Genomic DNA, 19,427 nt, shown 5'->3' with positions numbered 1-19,427 from the left:
TGGCAGTTATTTACCTTAAGGGCTTGAACTAAGTCATAGAGTGCTTACCTGTTTTTAGGGTTACTGATGAGGGATCTCAGGATATTCTGATGTGTTTGTCATTGCTAGGTGTTTTTCTTAACAGTTTATAACATTTTTTGTTTTATGTTTTTGACACTTGACTCTTAATATGTATTAGAGAAGTTCTCTGGTGATGTCTGTTTGAGATTTTGAATATCTCTCATATTTGAATGTCCTTCCTCTAGATTTTGGAATTTTTGTTACTATTTCATTGAACATATTTTATACCTTTAGTATTGATTGATTGACTGCGTATGTTTATGAGTAAGTATAGTGCATTCAGGTGCCTTTTTGAGGTAGTGTCTTCCCGTGAACATGGACCTCATGGTGTTCAGTTAGACTGAGATCCAGTGAACTGCAGCAATCCTGTCTCTGTGCCTCTTGGTGTTCAGGTCCCAGAAACACCACATATGCTGGGATCTGAACTCCAGTCCTCATGCTTGAGCAGCAAGCACCTTTAACTGCTGAGCCAACACTCCAACCAGCCTTTAGCTTTTCATCGCTGCTTCTTCTGTCGTGTAGATCTTAGGTTTGGTCGTGTCTCTGTTTATCAGTGTTAAAGTTATATTTGTTTTTGAGATAGGGTGTCCCTATATAGTCCTGGCTGTCTTGGAACTTCCTATGTAGATTAGGCTGACTTTGAACTTCGAGATCCATCTGCTTCTGCCTCTTGAGTACTAGAATTAATGTGTGTAGCGCCATACCTGGTTATTTTTATTTATGCTTTTATCTGGTCTTTACTTGACCTTGGCCTTGGTTCCTGAGATTCCTCTGCATGGTTGGACTGTGATAATGCTTTCCACTGTTTTTGTTTTTTGAATCTGACTCACTAAGTTCTTCATTTCCAACTTTTTTTCTAAAATAACAATCTTCTTGCTGAATTTTTCTTCCATGTTCTATCTATCATCTGTGCTGCTGATTTTTTTTTCGTCCACTTTGCTGACTTTGTGCTCCTGCTGATATCTTCTTTAACTCTTGAATTTAGTTCATCTTGAGGAGTTAAAATATTCTGTCTCTTCATGTTTCTTCTGTTCCTACTTTATGATTGGAAATCAGGTGGTTTGGGTGTCCCTTCTGGTTGTATTTGTAGGTATTCTTATTGAAAAGCTTAATCTTGGAGCCTTACTCCCACTGAGAGAGAAGAAAATGTCAGTGTCAAACCACACAAGATTAACCCGATGAAGCTCACTCCTACATTAATCGTGACTTGCTAGACAGAATATGGCAAAACTCATGTGCTGTGCTGTGAGGTTGTAACTACTCAGGGTAACCAGTGACACCAAATGGATGAGATGCCAGAGGCAGGGAAAGGTTGAATAGAGAGGAAAAGACAAGTCGGTAAACTGTGGAGGGTAGGAGAGAACATAGGGGATTTAGGAAAAAAATAAAAGTAGCAGTAAAACAAAAAAGATATCCTATTTGTGAGAACGTGTTTTAGAAATTAGATGAGTGAGGGGGATGGAGAGATGGTTCAGGGGTTTAAAGCACTTGTCATTCTTGCAGAAGGCTCAGGTTCAAAATCCTCTAACTCTAATCCCAGGGAATCTCACTCCTTCTACTGTCTTCTGAGGGCACCAAGCAAAAGAGTGGTGTGTAGGCTTAGATTTTTCAAAACCTGCTTTAGTAAGTATACTTAAAGGCTTTAACCTCCCTTCTAGCCCACTGCCCACCAGAGGTAATGGAAAAGAAAGGTTAATAGGGCAAAGGAGGGTGTAGACCTGTTTAACAATAGTTCTTTGGAGCGAATCCGACCTGTGATGTCAGGATATCAGCAGTTCAGTTCACTAGAATCAGCATAGGCAGCTCAGTCCACTCGCAAACACCACTCGTGAGTCAGCAGCAGCAGGTTGATCCAGAAGAAACTGCAAAACTCTGCCAGTCAGACCAAGTCTACCAGAACACCACCAGAACTTCTTTGGTGTGTTTCTCTCTATGAAGTCAAACAAAAAATGACCAGCAAAGAGTTGCAAGGTGAACTAATGCCACACAGCATAGTCAGAGAAGACCAGTACCAGCAAAGCCCAACAAAGGTCAGCAAAGAGTGGCAAGGAGAACCAATGCCACACAGTGCTGTCCACTGTCTGTTGGATGTTTGTCCCTTTCCAAACATCACACATTCTCTCAACTGTCTGCCCTCTCTAGCAAAGCATCACATGCCCTTTTTCCAGGCAGCTCCAGAAAACACCATTGTCTGTTCTCAGCAAAACATCTCCCACATGCCTGCTTCAGCGGGAACATGCTTTTATAAGACAGCTTCCAGAAAAACTTCACATGACACAATCGAGTCTCCAAAGAAATCAGAAATTTCCACCTTAGAGGCGCACATGCTTACTTGCAGGCTAAACACCACACATAGAAAATAAAACATAAATCTAAAAAATAAATAAAACATGCAAATCTAAAAAAATTTAATTAAATGTAAAAACATGGGCCAGTGAGATGTTTCAGCAGGTAAAAGTGCTTGTTGCTTATAATCTGAATTCGATCTCTAGAACTCAAGACAGAAGAGAACTGATCCTACAAGTTGTCTCTGACTCACGTGTGTACCATGAACCTGCATTTATACATAAAATAACAATGAATAAATACATAAATAAAGATAAAAGCATGAGGTGTTTGTTTTTTAAATTAAAAGCTAGTAGGGAGGGCATGGGGAGTATGTTTGTAATTCTAGTAGTGGGGAGGCAGAGACAAGAGGATCAGCCTTTAAACCAACTTAGGCTGTGTTTGACACCCTGTCTCCAAAAACCATTAAAATAAAGTCAAAATACTATTAAAAATAGTATAGGGAGAAAAAGTGAGAAATATAAGAGGAAAAATATGAGAGGAAAGGAAACACTATGCTAGATTAACTTAGGAAGAATTCAGAATTAAAGACAGACATTGGAGCTTCAGTGATAGCTAAGCAGGTAAGAGCACTAGCTACTCTCTCTGAAGACCATGGTTCAATTCCCAGCACCTACATGGCAGCTCACAACTATCTGTGACTCCTGTTTTAGGGGATTCTATGCCTTCTTCTGGACTATGGACGTTATGGGTACTTTGTTTTCATATACCTCTGCACACCAGAAGAGGGCATTGGATCTCATTATTATAGTCAGCTGTGAGCCACCATGTGGGTGCTCTGAATTGAACTCAAGACCTCTGGAAGAAAAACCAGTGCTGTTAACTTCTAAGCCATCTCTTCCCCCTCCTTGGGATATTTTCTTTTAACAAACTTGAAAGTTGCCACAGTTTTACAGCTTTGTCTTTTATGTTAAAGTCTCCCTGTTTATTTTTCCTAAGGGCCAATAAATACTCCTTACAATTTGTAGACAGATGGCACCTCTGTTCAGATTGCTTTTTATCTTATTTGGGAGTCTCCTATGTTGCTTCTAAAACTTTTCAAATGGACCAGATTTAACTGTTATTTCTTCTTGCCTGTCTGAACATCATCTTTTCTGAGCTCTTCCTCCGGAAGATACTTAATATCATGTGATACTTAGCTTAAACTCAAGAGAAGTTGTTTAAATGGAACATAGTTTTATAGGATTGGCTTTCATCCAAGCAGTCCGGTGTTTTTCTGTTCTGAAGCTCATCTCCCAGGGAGAACACAAGTTTATCCCCTCTCTAGAGTAGTCCGCTGTGTGCTTTTGTTTGTCGTGCTTTCTTGAAGCCCCACCCTCATTTGTTTTATAGCTTCCAAGACTGGTTGTACACATCAGGGATCTGCTCAGTGGTTTTGTTTAGTAAGTTACTGCTCTAGACCCATATACTTCCTAAGAAGAAAAGCACTTTAGATTTCGGTCTGGATCTACCTTTGATACAGTCTTAAGGGATAAAGGGCCATATTTAAGAGAGATGTGACCACGTTATAGGTAGGTGAGAAGGTGTATTCTTACAGATCTCTAGGATCTTCCCCCCCCCCCCCCCCCGGAGCTGGGGACCAAACCCAGGGCCTTGCACTTGCTGAGCTGGGGACCAAACCCAGGGCCTTGCACTTGCTAGGCAAGCGCTCTACCACTGAGCTAAATCCCCAACCCCCTTTCTGTAGTCTCAACCTGCCCAGTTTTTGACTAAAGCTAAATATATGTTATCAATTTCTATATTCCTGCCTTTAAAGCAATTGAAATAGAAGAGCAAAGGTAGTGGTGGTTTTGTTTTCATTTTGCAAAGTGGTGTTTATTTCTTTGTTTCTGCTGTCTGTCTCTAGGGGAACATGTAACGTCAAGGTTTAAGAATGAAGTGGAGCGGATGGGTTTTGATATGAACAATGCCTGGAGGATTTCCAACATCAATGAGAAATACAAGTGAGTTACATGGGTATCTGTAGGCTGTGTTTCACAGCCAGTACCTTTTCCAGAAGCCCCAGTTCTCAAGTGGCAGGACATTAAATTCAGGTACCTTAAAATAGAATTTTGTTTATTAACTCTAAATTTGTGCACTTCAGAGTCCTTGTTGAACTTTTTGTTCAATATTTCTGGAGTGGAAAATGATTCTTGCTTACAAAATTCTTGAAACCTCTCTTTTAACCTCTGCAGGCCTCCTTTCTTCCTGCCACATGCATGTCTAGATGATACCGTGCTTACTGGGTAGTCGTGTGTATTCATCAGCACTCTGGCATTATGGAGTCACTGCACTTAAAAGCAAGGACAAACAGTGCTTGCTTTTGTCTGTGTTTGTGCCCTCGTGCGTCCACACACCTGTGCAGGTGTAGGCAGAGGCCAGCAGCTGTGAACTTTTGAGTCTTACTTTATCACTTGTCACCTTAGTTTTGAGCCAGGGTCTCTCACTGAACCCGAGGCTTGCCAGGGCAGTAAGACTAGCTAACCAGCAGTCTCTAAAGAACCTCCTGTCTCTGCCCCCAGTGCTGGGACTGTAGGCGTACCCTACCACAGCAAGCCTTCTACATGGGCACTGGCCATCTGAGCGTGGACAGTCATGCTAGCATAGCACAAGCACTTTTCCTATTGACTAATATCCCAACCCCTCATGGCTGATCTTCATGACAAATTTCCTCAGCTGTGATCATTTAACCACTAAATGCTAAATCACTCTTATTAAATCATTCATTACCTGTTTCCTTAAGACTTAAAACATGTAAGTGCTTTGGTGAGAGAAGGAAGCTAAACACTGGGACTTTGTCAATCTTAGTTTCTATGAAACAGCACAGTCCAGGAGAGAATATATTCTACTCATATGTTTCTTTGTATTGCTGATCATCCTTTTCAGTTACCTCAAATTGTAATACCCATTCTCTTGATCTGTTTGTGGTTAGCCAGTTTTCACTGGAAAATCCACTACTCATTGCAACTCTTCACATGGGGCCTAGCCAAGGAGTTGAGAACCTGGAGGTTAGAAGGACACGAGAGCTTCACATGGAGCTGTTCTCAGAGGCGGGTTGGAAGACAGATTAGCCATAGAAAATCTAAGTTTCACTTTGCTGTGTGGAACTTTCTTTTTTTTTTTTTTCTTTCTTTTTTTTTTTTTTTTTTTTTTTTTTTCCGGAGCTGAGGACCGGGAACTTTCTTTTCTTTTTTTTTTTTTTTGGTTCTTTTTTTCGGAGCTGGGGACCGAACCCAGGGCCTTGCGCTTCCTAGGCAAGCGCTCTACCACTGAGCTAAATCCCCAACCCCGAACTTTCTTTTCTTACACTGGAACGGCTTACCAACAGTGAGAAAAGCAAACTTCTGAATAGAATAGGTGTGGTGTCTGCTGGACACTGAGCATAAAAATCACCAGTTCATGTGAACAAGTCAGCCTCCAGGACTGTGAAACATTTATTCTACTGCTAACGAATAAGAGGCAGATCTAGTCCGGAACATAAAACGAAATAAAAAGGATAAGATAAGCTATTAGACTAGTTGCCGTGGTCACTGTCACAGGTCATTTTTTAGAGTTTGATGGGTGTTAGGAAGTTTGTGTAGCAATTCTCAATCACAACCATCCTTCTGGTTCAATGGCTTTTAAATTTCTGGTTCTTTATCTTCTGGAAATTGAGAAGAAGAAAGAAAAGAGATGTAGTGTTGAGTAATCAAAACCCTGTGTCTCAAGTCTCCTTCTGATGCATGGAGTAGGGCAGTGGAGGTGATGGTATCTTAGGGTTTCAATTGCTGAAGTAAAACACCATTACCAATAAGCAGCTTCAAAAGGAAAGGGTTTATTTTGCTTATAGTTCCACATCACAGTCATCAAAGGAAGTCAGCACATGCACTCAGGGTAGGAGCCTCAGGGCAAGAACAGAAGCCTTGGGTAAGTATTGTGTACTGGCTTACTCTCCATGGCTTGCTCAGCTGACTTCTGTACCACCCAGGATCATCTGTCCAGTAGGCTGGGCCCTCCCACACCAGTCATAAATCAAGAAAATGCCTACAAGCCAATCCTATGGAGAAACTTTCTTAACTTTTCTTCTTCTCACATGTCCCTAGCTTGTGTGACGTAAACATAAAAACTAGCCAGCACAGATGGTTTTTGAGTTTTAGGATTCAGTTTCATACTGCTTTCAGTGTTCAGAAGGAAGATTACCTAGTAATACTGCCCTGTAAATAAAATCTGTCCGAAGTACTGTATCCCAAGTCACCAGCTTGACTAGAATGCAAAAACCACCTTTTGTTTTAAATTGAGCAAGCAAGGGGGTGAGAGTGCGAGGTGGAGAGCATAGGAAGTAGTTTCTTCTGAAGTGCGCTTTATAGAAATGATGGCTAATGGCTCACTCACATTACTAATCTGGCTCGTTGGGATTATCTGTATGTATTGTATCTGTACAACTCCTGGCTGCACTTGTTACTTAAAATTAGGACATCCTGGTTCAGATCAGGTGAGTAAGTTCATCTGAAGAGGAGGTCTGAATTGGTGGGCTTTGTCCTTCTCATGCTTCAACTTGACAAGGAGCCTGGAAGAGCGAAGTTAGGAGAGGTGACATAGGTGCTTCTTTCTGTACTTTTTCTCTCTCTCTCTCTCTCTCTCTCTCTCTCTCTCTCTCACATACACACACACACACACACACACACACACTTTACAACAGAATTATCATGGACAGTGAGAATGTCCCTCAACTCTTGTTTTTTCCTTGTTAGATTATCAGATTCCAAAATCTGATTGAACCACCAAAGATAACTTGTATATATAAGCAAAAATTATGTTTGCCTATTCTGGTTAGGAGGCCAAAACCTCAAATAGCCCCTCCCCTCCAACCCAGCCCCCCAGTTTCTTCTCTGCCATTTTTTTCTCCGGTGAATATAGATCCTTAAACATGCTAGGTAAGGGGTTGGGGATTTAGCTCAGTGGTAGAGCACTCGCCTAGGAAGCGCAAGGCCCTGGGTTCGGTCCCCAGCTCCGGAAAAAAAAAAAAAAAAAAAAAAAAACCCAAAAAAAAAAAAAAATGCTAGGTAAGCACCCTCATTGCATTTTGTTTTTTAAGTTTATTTCTGTATTTTTTTATTTGTAGGAGTCATTCTAGAAGATCCCTTCATAGATGGTAATAAACCACCATGTGGTTGCTGGGAATCAAACTCAGGACCTCTGGAAGAGCAGCCAGTGCTCTAAATCACTGAGCCATCTCTCCAGCCCCCTTGTTGCCTCTTTAACTGGCTTTGTGATAGCGTGAATAGTGTCCCATGACAGCTCATATCCTATCCCTCTGCCTCTCTCTCCTCCATCTTCTCCCCTTCTCTTTTTTTTTTTTCTTCTCACCACCATTCTCTTCTTTCCAACAGATTATGTGGTAGTTATCCACAAGAGCTCATAGTACCTGCCTGGATCACTGACAAAGAACTAGAAAGCGTGGCAGGCTTCAGATCCTGGAAGCGCATCCCCGCCGTCATCTACAGGTATGTAAGCCACACCAGCCCCAGGTACTTCAGCCCTGTCCTGACAGCTGCTGATCAGGCACAGATAGTCCCTGGCAAGTGCCACCCGTGCTTCCTTATTGTAATGCTGTGCCTGCAGAAAGAAAAACACTAGTACCCACTGTGTCCAGAATGGTAGCCGGCAATGCCAGTGAGCCCTGAAAAGTGTCTGGGCCACCTGTTGCAATGCACACCTTTAATCCTAGCACTCAGGAGATAGTGACAGGTAGATTGTGTGACTTCAAGATTAGCCTGGTCTATATAAGGACTTCCAGGCTAACCAGGGCTACTACTACGCAGGGAGACTTTGTCTTTCTTATACTCACTGCATGTGTTGAAAGATTGGTGAAATTTAGAATAGAGCTGAATGAACTTTAATGGTGTTTGTGATTGTCACTTTAACATGTGGAAGGATTCTTGTTTTGAGATGAATTAGAAACAGCCATGGTTAGAAAATTTCAGAGACCCAAGGCATGAGAGCAGAAGTGTAATGTCTTGTGGGGGACATGAACAGCCCCCTCTATAATCCCAGATGGGACACCAGCTACAGACCTAAAAATGGTTGACCCTGAGGCTGTCTTGCTGAACACATGGAGCTTTTAAGGTGACTTATAGGAGCATGGGTGAAGACTGACTCGGAGGGATCTAGAAGACTCAGGAGTAGCTGTGTCACTGAGAGACTCGCCAGAGTGGTGACTCAGGACAGCTGCATCGCTGGCATTGCCTATGGCAGCACAGCATCTCTGCCAAGGCTGTCCTCCCCACCCAGTATCTGTTGCCCCCTTGGAGAGGTAGGCACACATTCTTATGTCCTGAGCTCCATATAAGCCTTCCCCTCCCTGCGTACGATGTTTTTATTTTGAGGGAATGGTATCTATGTAAGAGCTAAAGGGTGCATGTTTTAAAAGGGTTGGTGACACACTGACAGGGTGTAGGTTCTGGAGTCACAGCCCTGACCCTCTGTGTGTTCTGACTGTGGCACTCTTAACTGACTCCACTCTAACTGACTGCAGTCTGCTTCTGATGAGTAGAATAGGAAAGATAATTCTTACCTAATAGATGTGCTGTACTATGTAAATGAGGGCCTCTTAACACTTAAATGCCTTTAAGTGACATTTGGAATAAAGAATATACTTGAGTACTAGCTTTATAAATCAGTGACCACTCTGCTGTTACACAATTACGTTAAATTTTTAGGAAGTCATATTGTTTCTAATAATGTTAATATTCTCCATTTTATCTTTTGATTTGTAAACTTTTTAGACTGCCCAAAGTGAGCCAAAATAATGACAGTTAAAAATTGCCACACCAGGAGCTATTGCACTTCGACACTGAGGCTCTGGGAAGGTATATTTCTTGTGACCTTCCTGTGAAGGTAGCCAGCTTGTTCATTTAGCCTACGGAAGGCAGATCTGATGCCACCCTGAGTACAGAACATGAAGGACACTCGCTGCCATTCAGCCTTCAGTGTCAATTTTCATCAGTTTTGTTTTCAGATACCAAATAGGTCACCAAATTTACCTGTCACTCAAGTACTATGAATGACATGGAATTAGAGAACGGGAGCTGAAGAGACTGAGAGAGCAGCTACTGCTGCTCTGACCAACAGCTCTGTTAGGTCGGCTGCCTGCCCTTTGTGAGACTTGTGACTTGGGGCAGAAGGGGGAAGTGCTCTTTCTTTCTGAGTAAAAGGCTTTCAGTAAAAGCCATTTTTCTCCCTTTAGGCAGAAAGCCTAAGAATGCTAGTTAAGAACTCCTTAAAATGTGGTTTTTTTTTTTTTTTAAATTAGCTTTTCTTTTCTATAATCCTATCCTAGAAGGCATGAGTTCTGAGGTTCCCCATTCTAGATACCTAGAGAACACACACACACACACACACACACACACACACACACACACACACACACGGAAGTTTTCACTGTCAAGCCTTGAGAGAAAAATCTGTCGAGATTGTGGTTGAAAGTTCTTGGTGTAGCCATGTAAATCAGGCTTCCTGGAGCTGCTCTCTCGATGGAAGGACATGGTCTTATGTCTCTGACCTCTGGTTTGGGATTGAACAATCCGTGTTGTTTAGTTTTGTTAGGGGTGTGTTGAAGAATGTTGGGGACACTCTGCCACTCATCAGTGCCAGCAGAGGTGATGTCTTAGTTACCATTTGGCTGCTGTGAAGAGACATTATGACCAAGGCAACACTCACAAAGGAAACATTTAACTGGGGCTGGCTTACAGGTTCAGAAGTTTCGTTCCTTGTCATCATGGCAGGGAGCATGGCAGCATTCATGGCTCTAGAATGTGGGCGTGGGGGGGGGAGCAAGGCTTGGCATGGGATTTTTGAAACCTTAAAGCCTGCCCCCAGTGACATGCTTCCTCCAGCATGGTCACGCCACACCTTCTAATCCTTCTCAAATAGTGGTCCTCCTTATGACTAAACATTTAAGTATATGAGCCTATGGGGGCCATTCTCATTCAACCCATCACATTTCATTAAAACCACCACAGGTATCAAGATACCCCTAAGTCCACCATTCCCCAGATCAGGCTGTGTGGGCTGCAGCAGTGATTTCTGAGGTCATTAGCGTTGCTTGGCAATGCTGAGCTGAACCAGGGCCTGATTAGAGCTACCGAGTTGCCCTAACACAGCAGGATCTCAGGAGACCTCCATCTGCAGTGGGGCTCACAGTGTCTCTGCGCACTTGGTGTGAGCCTCATCAGATGGGGATCTGCCTGACCACTGGATTAGAGGCAGTTAAAACCATTGCACTTTCATGGAAAATGGAAGCATTCCGTGCTTTAGTAAGTTGGTTTTACTAGACCTTTTACCTTTTTGTATTTTGGCAAGTTCTGTTTGTTACAGTGGTAAAATATCTACTTTATCTAGTTTTCTCTTTTCTTTTACCTTTGAAAGTGATTGTAACTTTCGTCTTTGAGCTGGCTTTCATTCAATACAAAGCTTTTCAGGAGATTGATTACTGCTACTTGTAGTGACCCAGTTGGCCCTGAAAGCCCAAGACCAGAGTGCCATCTGCTGTTCAGTCACAGTGCTAGGAAGGCTTGCAGAGACAGGGCTCTCGGGAAAGGCCCTTCCACCCTTTTCTGGGAAGTTTGCAGTCATTTGGATCTGTGGGTTTTCAGTCTAGTAGGGAGACACAGCAAGAATCATGGAATTTCACATCATTTGTTTCATTTGTATGTGAGCCAGCTCGATCGATGTTGGTAATGATGTGAGCTGTGAGCTGTTTGCCACTCACAGTGAGGAAGAATTGAAAACCTATAAGCAACTTGAGTGGGATTTGTTACCACCAAATTAACTTATTGCCTGTGAATTTAAGGATGAAATTTTCTCACATTGTCTCCTAGAGAAGGAAAAGGAATGGACGACTGTGTAAACTTGTCGGTACTGTCTGTGTGCAATTGAAGAGCATTGTGAAGACTGTGGGCATTTTCTTCAGTGTATGGAATTGGTAGAGCTGTGGACTTATGCATAGCAGATTTTTCAAAAGTATTTATTGGTGCTGAAGAGCTGGCTAAGTGGAAAAGAGCATTTGCTGCTCTTTCCAATGGATGGAACTTGATTCCCAGCACCCATTCCGGGCACTCACAGCTGCCTGCAATTGCAGCTCCTGGAGGCCTTTTATCCTTTTCTGGCCTCTCTCCCTTTACACACATACAGACAACAGACGGACACATACAATACAAAATACAACAAAAATATTTTTTAATTAAAAGATTTATAAAATTTTATTTAACAGTGTGTGTGTGCACGTGTGTATCACATGCCACAACACGTGATACAGCTTGGTTGAGTCAGTTGCCTCCCCCTACTTTTACATGAGTTCAGGCATGGAGTGTGGGGTACCAGGCCTGTCCTTCACTGAGCTCTCCATTTTTTCTTTCTTTTTTTTTTTCTTTTTTTCGGAGCTGGGGACCGAACCCAGGGCCTTGCATTTGCTAGGCAAGCACTCTACCACTGAGCTAAATCCCCAACCCCAAGCTCTCCATTTTTATAGCAGATGATTACTTGTATAATTTAAGAAAGCTTTAAGTATGCTAATACGATTTAGCAATCTTTAGTATGTTACATTTAGAGTTGTGTAACCCGTCTACAATCAGTGTTCCTATATTTTCACTATACAGAATGAAACCTCACACCTTTAGCAGTCATTGCTTACTTCCGCACTGCTCTCTCCTGAGGTGTAGCCAATAATGTACTGTTCTCTAGATTTGCCTCTTCTGACTATGTGATAAGTCTAACAGCACATGTCCTTTGTGATGGGCTCACTTCACTCTATCTGACACTTTATCTATGGCATAGCATGGGTCTGAACTTTGTTTTTTGCAACTAAATATTAACATTTTTCCAACCTTCTAGTTGACATACTGGAAAGCACATGAAAATGTAATCACATCTCAGAGTGGACTCTTAAGAGTCATTTCTGGTTTTGGAAAAGGATCTGTCAGAGTATAATTTACTGGGACTGTGATTTCTTCCCTCTGAGAAGCCTGAGGAAACATAGCTGGGTCATGCATGAGTGCTGTGTCCATAGTAAGAATAACTTGTGACTCATGACATCTCAGGAGAGCCATATAAAAGATTTCACTGTAGGTCAGGTGAATGTTCCACTTGCAAAGACGGGATGGGTTTGAAAAGAATCGTCAAGCCAGCAGTAGTGACTATGTGGATACTGCAGTAGACTTCAGAGGTGAGGCCAAAGCAGTTTGTTCTGTACCTTAGCATCTTGCATGTGCTAGGTTCAGTATCAGAAATGAGGTGTTTGTACTTAGTTATTACATAGTAGAATTGGTATAGTATTCATAGATCTTATTTCCCAAAAATAAAGATTCAGAATAGCTAAATTGTGTCAGTTCATTTTCTCTAAGAATAGTCACTTACCATTTGTTGATAACTTCACAGAGAGCACTATGATCAGATGACAACTGAGGAAGTTATGTATGTTTTGTTATTCTGTCCCTGTTAATTGCACAAATGTGAAGCTAATCCCGGATTTACCTAGGGTCAGGCTATTTACAGTTAACTCCCATCCTTTTATGTGAGTGCAGAGCATCCGATGGGTGCCTTGAAATAGTGCACTCACGGGGCTGGGGATTTAGCTCAGTGGTAGAGCGCTTACCTAGGAAGCGCAAGGCCCTGGGTTCGGTCCCCAGCTCCGAAAAAAAGAACCAAAAAAAAAAAAGAAAAAAAAGAAAAGAAATAGTGCACTCACTGTCTGTTGTCTCCACACAGGCACCAGAGCAATGGAGCCGTCATTGCCCGCTGCGGACAGCCCGAGGTTAGCTGGTGGGGCTGGCGGAATGCTGATGATGAACATCTGGTGCAGTCAGTGGCCAAGGCTTGTGCTTCTGACTCTCAGTCAAGTGTTGGCAAGGTTTCCACTCGGAACAGTTGTCGGGGCTTTCCCAATGCAGGGGATCTTTCTGATGTGGAGTTCGGTAAGATGCTCACTAGGCCCATGCAGTAATTTTTAAAACCACCTGGAAAGCTTTTCTTAAAGTGGCTTTTCTTAGGTGACAGAATGTTACTTCAGATTTTTTGAGTCTCTGTCCTGGAATTCACTATACAGACCAAGGTAGCTTTGACATCACAGAACCGCCTGTCTCTGCTTCCTGATTGTTGGGGCATACGTCATCATACCTGGCTATAAAGTTACTTTGCTTTTTTAAAAGTGTTATTTATTTATACACTGTACACTGTAGCTGACTTCAGACACACCAGAAGAGGGCAGTTAGCACTTTTAGCCACCGAACCATCTCACCAGCCCTAGAGTTACTTATAAGAGAGAATTCAGTGAGTTTGTTTGAGGATGATAGGTCTTGACAAAGCACCGGAAGACCTTTTGTTTCAAGCTTGATTTAAGAACCTAGTGTTGTCTTCCCTGCCATTGTGACAAGAATGAAGTGTTTGGATGAGGACATGGGTTGTCTCCAGTCTGTGAAGGAAAATGCCTCCTTTTATGAAAGGGCTACAGGGGTAGGAATGGGAGTAAGACATCAGGCAAGGTGGGAGTTTCATCTAATGTGCTTGGGGAATTGCTTTTGGAAAATAAATCCTTATCAATTTCAAGAGGCAAAACAGTACACTGAAGGCAAGTGCCAGGGTGTAGCTAGGGGACTTCACTGACTGGAGTTCATTTTATTCTGTTTTATATATGCCTCTAGTACTAGTTGTTCACAGTTCTAGGAGAGCTAGGTTTGCTTAGTTTTTATCCCCTTCTTGATGTCTGCAGATGCCTCTCTGTCAAATGCTTCAGGAACAGAAAGTTTAGCTCTCCAGCCACAGAAGCTTTTGATCTTGGACGCACGCTCCTATGCAGCAGCTGTGGCAAATCGAGCCAAAGGAGGGGGCTGTGAGTGTCCAGGTGGGTGTGTGACCTGTCCCTGCAGCATCTGTCCTTGCACTGCAGCTCGCTCACAGCCTAGGCGTAAGTTACAGTAAATGGCATAGCATGCTCTTCACTCTGTGCTCAGAAAGCCAGGGCGTCTCTCTGGATCCTTGACATCCATGAGCTTTGGCTGAGGTGCAGACCGTCTTCCTCCTGTGTGCCAACCTTAAGGATAGGAAAGCTGGCCTCTGCCCACAGGTCTGTAGAGGCTCTGTTTCTCAGTCTGCTGTCTCTCACAGTGCATACATGAATCACTAGCGTCCTGCCGCTCCCCACGAACTGCGTAGAAAAGCCAGGGTCAGATGAGGTAGTAAACAGAGTTCTTGCCCTGTGCCCGTTCTGAATCTGCCGTGGCCTACCGTTTGCTCCTGCTGCTTTGCCGCCTTCACGTTTGCTGGCGAATTGACCGTATTGTGGGTTTTTAAAGTTGTTTTTCTCTACAGAGTATTATCCAAACTGTGAAGTTGTGTTTATGGGAATGGCAAACATACATTCTATCCGGAGGAGTTTCCAGTCTCTGCGACTGCTGTGCACACAGATGCCAGATCCTGGAAAGTAAGGCTTGGCTTTAATTTGTGTGCTTCTTTTGTTGTTGCTGCTGTATTGCTTTCTCTGTTTGGTTTGGCTTGGTGTTAAACAAGTTTGGAGGCTCCTGTTTGTGGGGTGCCTGTGGATGCTCTCCTTGGCCTACAAACTGTTCTTTCTACAGCATAGAACGTCAACTGTGGGAAATCAGCTGTTTACTGAGTTTGTGGATTTTTTTTTTAATTAAAATATAATTCCATTATTTTCCCCCTTCCTTTTCCCTCCAACCCTGTTTATAATGTGTATAACCATTCAGACTTTCTATGTCTGCCCCAGTTCCAGAATAACAACTCAGAGGCTCATCTTTTACAAACAAATTCCTAGTTTGTTTCCCAACTAGTTCATAAGTCAGTTATTCTGTTTATTCTGTTCTGTTTGCCACATGGCTGGTTCCCCGTCCTCAGTTTCATACATCCGACTTCCTTCACGCCCGGATGGAGAAAGCATCCTGCCTCAGCTTCTTGGCCATCAGATTTTTATTTTGACCAATCAAAAGGTACCTTAGGCAGGCAAAGAAGGACGGAGGCTCATGTTCACACAATACATGTCCCTACACTGTGTGCATATTTCTGAGTATATAAATATGATCTGTTCAGTCCATTAATGTTACCTTTATTTATTTTCAGGGCTGGTCACTTGGTATTGGACAATCAGTTTGGAGGCTCTTCCCTTGGGAAGATGATTTCTCCCAGTCTTGTTATTCCCCAGTTGGCCCTTAGTTCTTTGTTTAGGGTACCCAGCCTCACTGATACATCTGTAGCACGGTTCTGTCACAGAGTTTAGGATGTGTAGCACATAATTAGCTCTCAGTCCTCAGAACAGAAGCAGCAAGCACTTACTGTTTTTCATGGGCTCCTTCCTTTCTCTGTTGTGTTGTGTTTAGCCCTGTAATTCTTTGGTCCTTGAAGTACTATAGTAACGCTTTCTGTGAAGATACACGCACACGCGCACACAGAGCCGGTTCAGTCCATTTAGTATTGCTTGTGTTATATGATCTCAGGTCTGGCTACTTGGTATTGGAGAAACAATTAAGGGGCTCACCTCCAAGGAAGACTTTTCTCTCACTATAAGCAATTCTTAGTTACAATGCAGTTCTTTGTCACGAGGCAGGACCCTGTGAGAGCACCCCTTTTCAAGTTAGCATGTCTGTTGGGGGTATACTTGTTTAGATTTTATTAAGGCAGCCACATTGTGGAGATCTCATGAGTAAACCTTGTTTATCATTTCCAGGAGACACAAGTTCACAGCAGATGTCCTGGTCCTTTGTCTTTCAGTCTTTCTGCCTCCCCTTCCACGCTGTTTTCTGAGCCTTAGGTGCTGTAGATGTCCATTAGGGCTGGCCATCCCACAGTCCTTGCTGCACTTTGACCAGTTGTGATTTTTCTCCACTTGCTGCAAAGAGAAGTTTGTTTACTGAAGGGTGAAAACTCCACTTCTCTTTGAGTAAATGGATAAGTATTCAGAATTCGGTTGGGAGTTGCTGGTTTACTGAAGTGGCAGTTGCAGATTCTCCTGTAAGGGCCATGATCTCACTGCTCTTGGGTAGTTAGTTGACTAGCTTTTTAGTACCAATCATGGTTTCCCTCCCATTGAGCATGTTTTAAGTCTGATTGGACAGTTGTCGGCAATTGCCAAAACATGAGTGCTACTGTGGTCCCTTTAGGGATTTCTTGCCATGCTTGTCACAAGGATGGGACCCTGTGAGAGCACCTCTTTCCAGGTTAGCATGTCTGTTGGGGGTGTATCAACATGTGCCAAGCACATGATGTGTGATTCATAGGTACCACGGCTGGGTAGGACTCTTGGTTCATTCCCTCCTTTGGAAGCTTGTATAACTCTTTTAGGTATTTTCTTTTTTCTTTTTTGGGGGGACATGGGTGCTAGAGGACTCAAACTCAGGTTGTCATATTTGTGTGGCAAGCATTTTACAAACTGAGCCATCACTCCGGTCTCTCAGTATGTTCTAAAGTGTTGAACCTGTAGGTTAGTTCTTTTCTTATGTTAGCTTCAGTTTCTAAAGTAATCTTACTCAGAACATTATCATAATTGCTACTGCTTCTTAAAAATGAATGGCTGGACTTTATGGTGTGAAAGGTAGGCACACCCTACCTTCAAGGGGTCTGTTTGAGTACGAGATAAATTAGGAGCAGTGATTTGTTTCAGGAAGCCAGCAATGTGCCAATAAAGATAGGAGGTTCTTGTTTAGGTGTTTGTGCTGAAGCCCATAGTTGTTTCTTTGGGTCCTGCCAATAGACTATAATCACAGCAAGTGTTTGTTTGTTTGTTTGTTTGTTTGTTTGTTTGTTTGTTTTACATTCTTAACTGGATTTATGACATCAGTGCTGCCCAAACTGCCTTTGCTAACGCCTGGTAACAAGTAATTAAATTCATCACAGTAGCAGTTAGCCCTGAGGATGAAGCAGTGTCTGACTGTTCTGTTGTTGTAAAAAGACATCACGACCAAAGCATCTTTTATTTTCTCTTTTCCTTTCCTTTCCTTGCCTTTCTTTTCTTTTCTTTTCTTTTCTCTTCTTTTCTTTTCCTTATTTTCTAGATAGGGTCTTACTGTGTATCCTTGGCTGACCTGGAACTCACTCTGTAGACCAGGCAGGCCTTGAACTCACAGAGATCCACCTTTTTCTGCCTCCTGAGTGCTGGGAGTAAAACCATTGGTTTTTCAAGACAGGGCTTTTCCTGGACTTGCTTCATAGACCAAGCTGGCCTCAAACTCACAGATGTCTGCCTACTTCCACCTCCAGAGCGCTGAGATTAAAGGCCTGCACCACTATATCTAGTTGAAAGAAAACATTTCCTTGGGGCTGGCTTACAGTTTCAGAGGTTTAGTTCATTAGCATCATGGTGGGAACATAGTGGCATACAGGCAGACACTGGGGCAGCAGCAGCTGAGAGCTGTGTCACGGTCTGTAGGCAGAAAGAGACTCCTGACTTGGCATGGACTTTTGAAACCTCAAAGCCAGGTTGGGGATTTAGCTCAGTGGTAGAGTGCTTGCCTAGCAAGCACAAGGCCCTGGGTTCAGTCCTCAGCTCCGAGGAGAAAAAAAAGAAAAGAAAAGGCTAAAACCTCAAAGCCTACCCCAGTGATTCAAATCAGTGACCTCCTACAGGACCACACTTTCTAATCCTTTAAATCCTTTCACATAGTGTCACTCCCTGATGATGAAGAATTTCAATATATGAGCCTGTTGGGCCATTCTCATTCAGACCACCACTCTGACCAAAGGAGAACTGGCTTCTCCTCTGAAGACTTTCCGTTTGCATCTGTCACTTAGCTCCAGGGCCTTGCTAGTCCTTTTAGGTTAGTGTGAGGACTCCAGAGACTTGTCACAGACTCTGTTCGTGGCCATTTAGCTTAACTGCTCAGGATCCCTTTTCATGTAAAATAAAAAGACCAGATTAGCACTGCGTAGTCTCTGACACCTCACATATATTTAAGTTCTCTCTTTAAAAACTTAATTTTGGGGCCAGAAAGATGGTTCAGTGCTTAAGAACACTTTGTTGCCCTTGCATAGAAAGAATCCAGCTGTTGTTCCTAATATCCATATGGTGGTTCATGAATGTCTGCAATTCCAAACACACACACACACACACACACACACACATACACACAGAGACAGAGACAGACAGAGACAGACAGAGACAGACGGGGAGGGGGGACTATTTAAAAACAAAACTTAGCCCATCCCTGTGCAAGTGAGTGGGGATTTGTTGAGGATAGAATGCTGCTTTGTATTTGGGTACTTAAGTCTCCTTTATGGATGAGTTGAAGCCATGGCAATGATGGACATTTGGTGAGCCACCCATCAGGGGCTGTGGAGGATGGAGGATGGTATGTTTCTGTTGCAGTTTGACAGAGTACAAAGTGCTGGGGCATCCCCTCTGGTGGCTGCCTCTCTCTCTCAGCTTCTCTCTCAGGCTGACAACACTGGCTCGTGCTCAGTGGGGTCAAGAGCGTCCACTAGAGTTTAGTTTACTGCTTCCTCAGCAGCTGGGAGATGTCCACAGTTACTCATCTCTCAGCCTTTTGATTTCTTTTAAGACAAAAGAGAAAACATCCCACTCATCAGGAACGTATTTTAAGTGTATCTAACTAGAAGATACGGAATCTTGAAATTGAATTTTACCTATGACAAATTTATAATTCATTAAATAAAAGGACATGATGTAGGGGCAAAGCTTGGAGAATAGCAATGATGGCAGCATAGTGTCAGTCTCTGAGTCACAGTGTAGGTGGGAAACAGGGCTTGTACACCCTGTTCTGTAGTTTGCTTGCCTGGCAGGACAGATCTCCCTTTCTTGGACTCTTAATAACATTCATGTTCTTTCTTCAGATTTTAGTAGACTGGCTTTGTCTGATAGGCCTTATCTAGACCTTATCTTGGCAAAGCTTTCTCAAAGATTCTGGACAATTGTTACTCCTTATCTTTCAGTGCTTAAAGGGCTAGACTTTAGCCTTAAACCACAAATTTGGCCACATTTTGGGGGGGGAAAAAACCACAAAAGTAGTTTGGGAGTATGAGGATGGGGGAAGAAGCACATG

The 19,427-nt window shown here is 42.9% G+C and overlaps 1 protein-coding gene across 50 annotated transcripts in view; it reads left to right on the top strand.

Annotated features, from left to right (window-relative positions):
- Mtmr3 (myotubularin related protein 3) overlaps positions 1-19,427 on the top strand; it is a 112,934-nt gene that overhangs the window by 80,426 nt on the left and 13,081 nt on the right. For all 50 annotated transcript variants that reach the window (XM_087583418.1, XM_087583409.1, XM_087583425.1 and 47 more), the window contains 5 exon segments: positions 4,253-4,349; positions 7,755-7,868; positions 13,129-13,334; positions 14,129-14,260; positions 14,728-14,839. In XM_087583418.1, the coding sequence (XP_087439544.1) occupies positions 4,253-4,349; positions 7,755-7,868; positions 13,129-13,334; positions 14,129-14,260; positions 14,728-14,839 (661 nt within the window).

The sequence above is a fragment of the Rattus norvegicus genome, chromosome 14 (genome assembly GCF_021556685.1).
Source record: "Rattus norvegicus strain SHRSP/BbbUtx chromosome 14, alternate assembly SHRSP_T2T, whole genome shotgun sequence".
Taxonomy (NCBI): Eukaryota; Metazoa; Chordata; class Mammalia; order Rodentia; family Muridae; genus Rattus; species Rattus norvegicus.
Note: the sequence above shows the minus strand (reverse complement) of the source record. Positions and strands in the feature narration are given on the sequence as shown.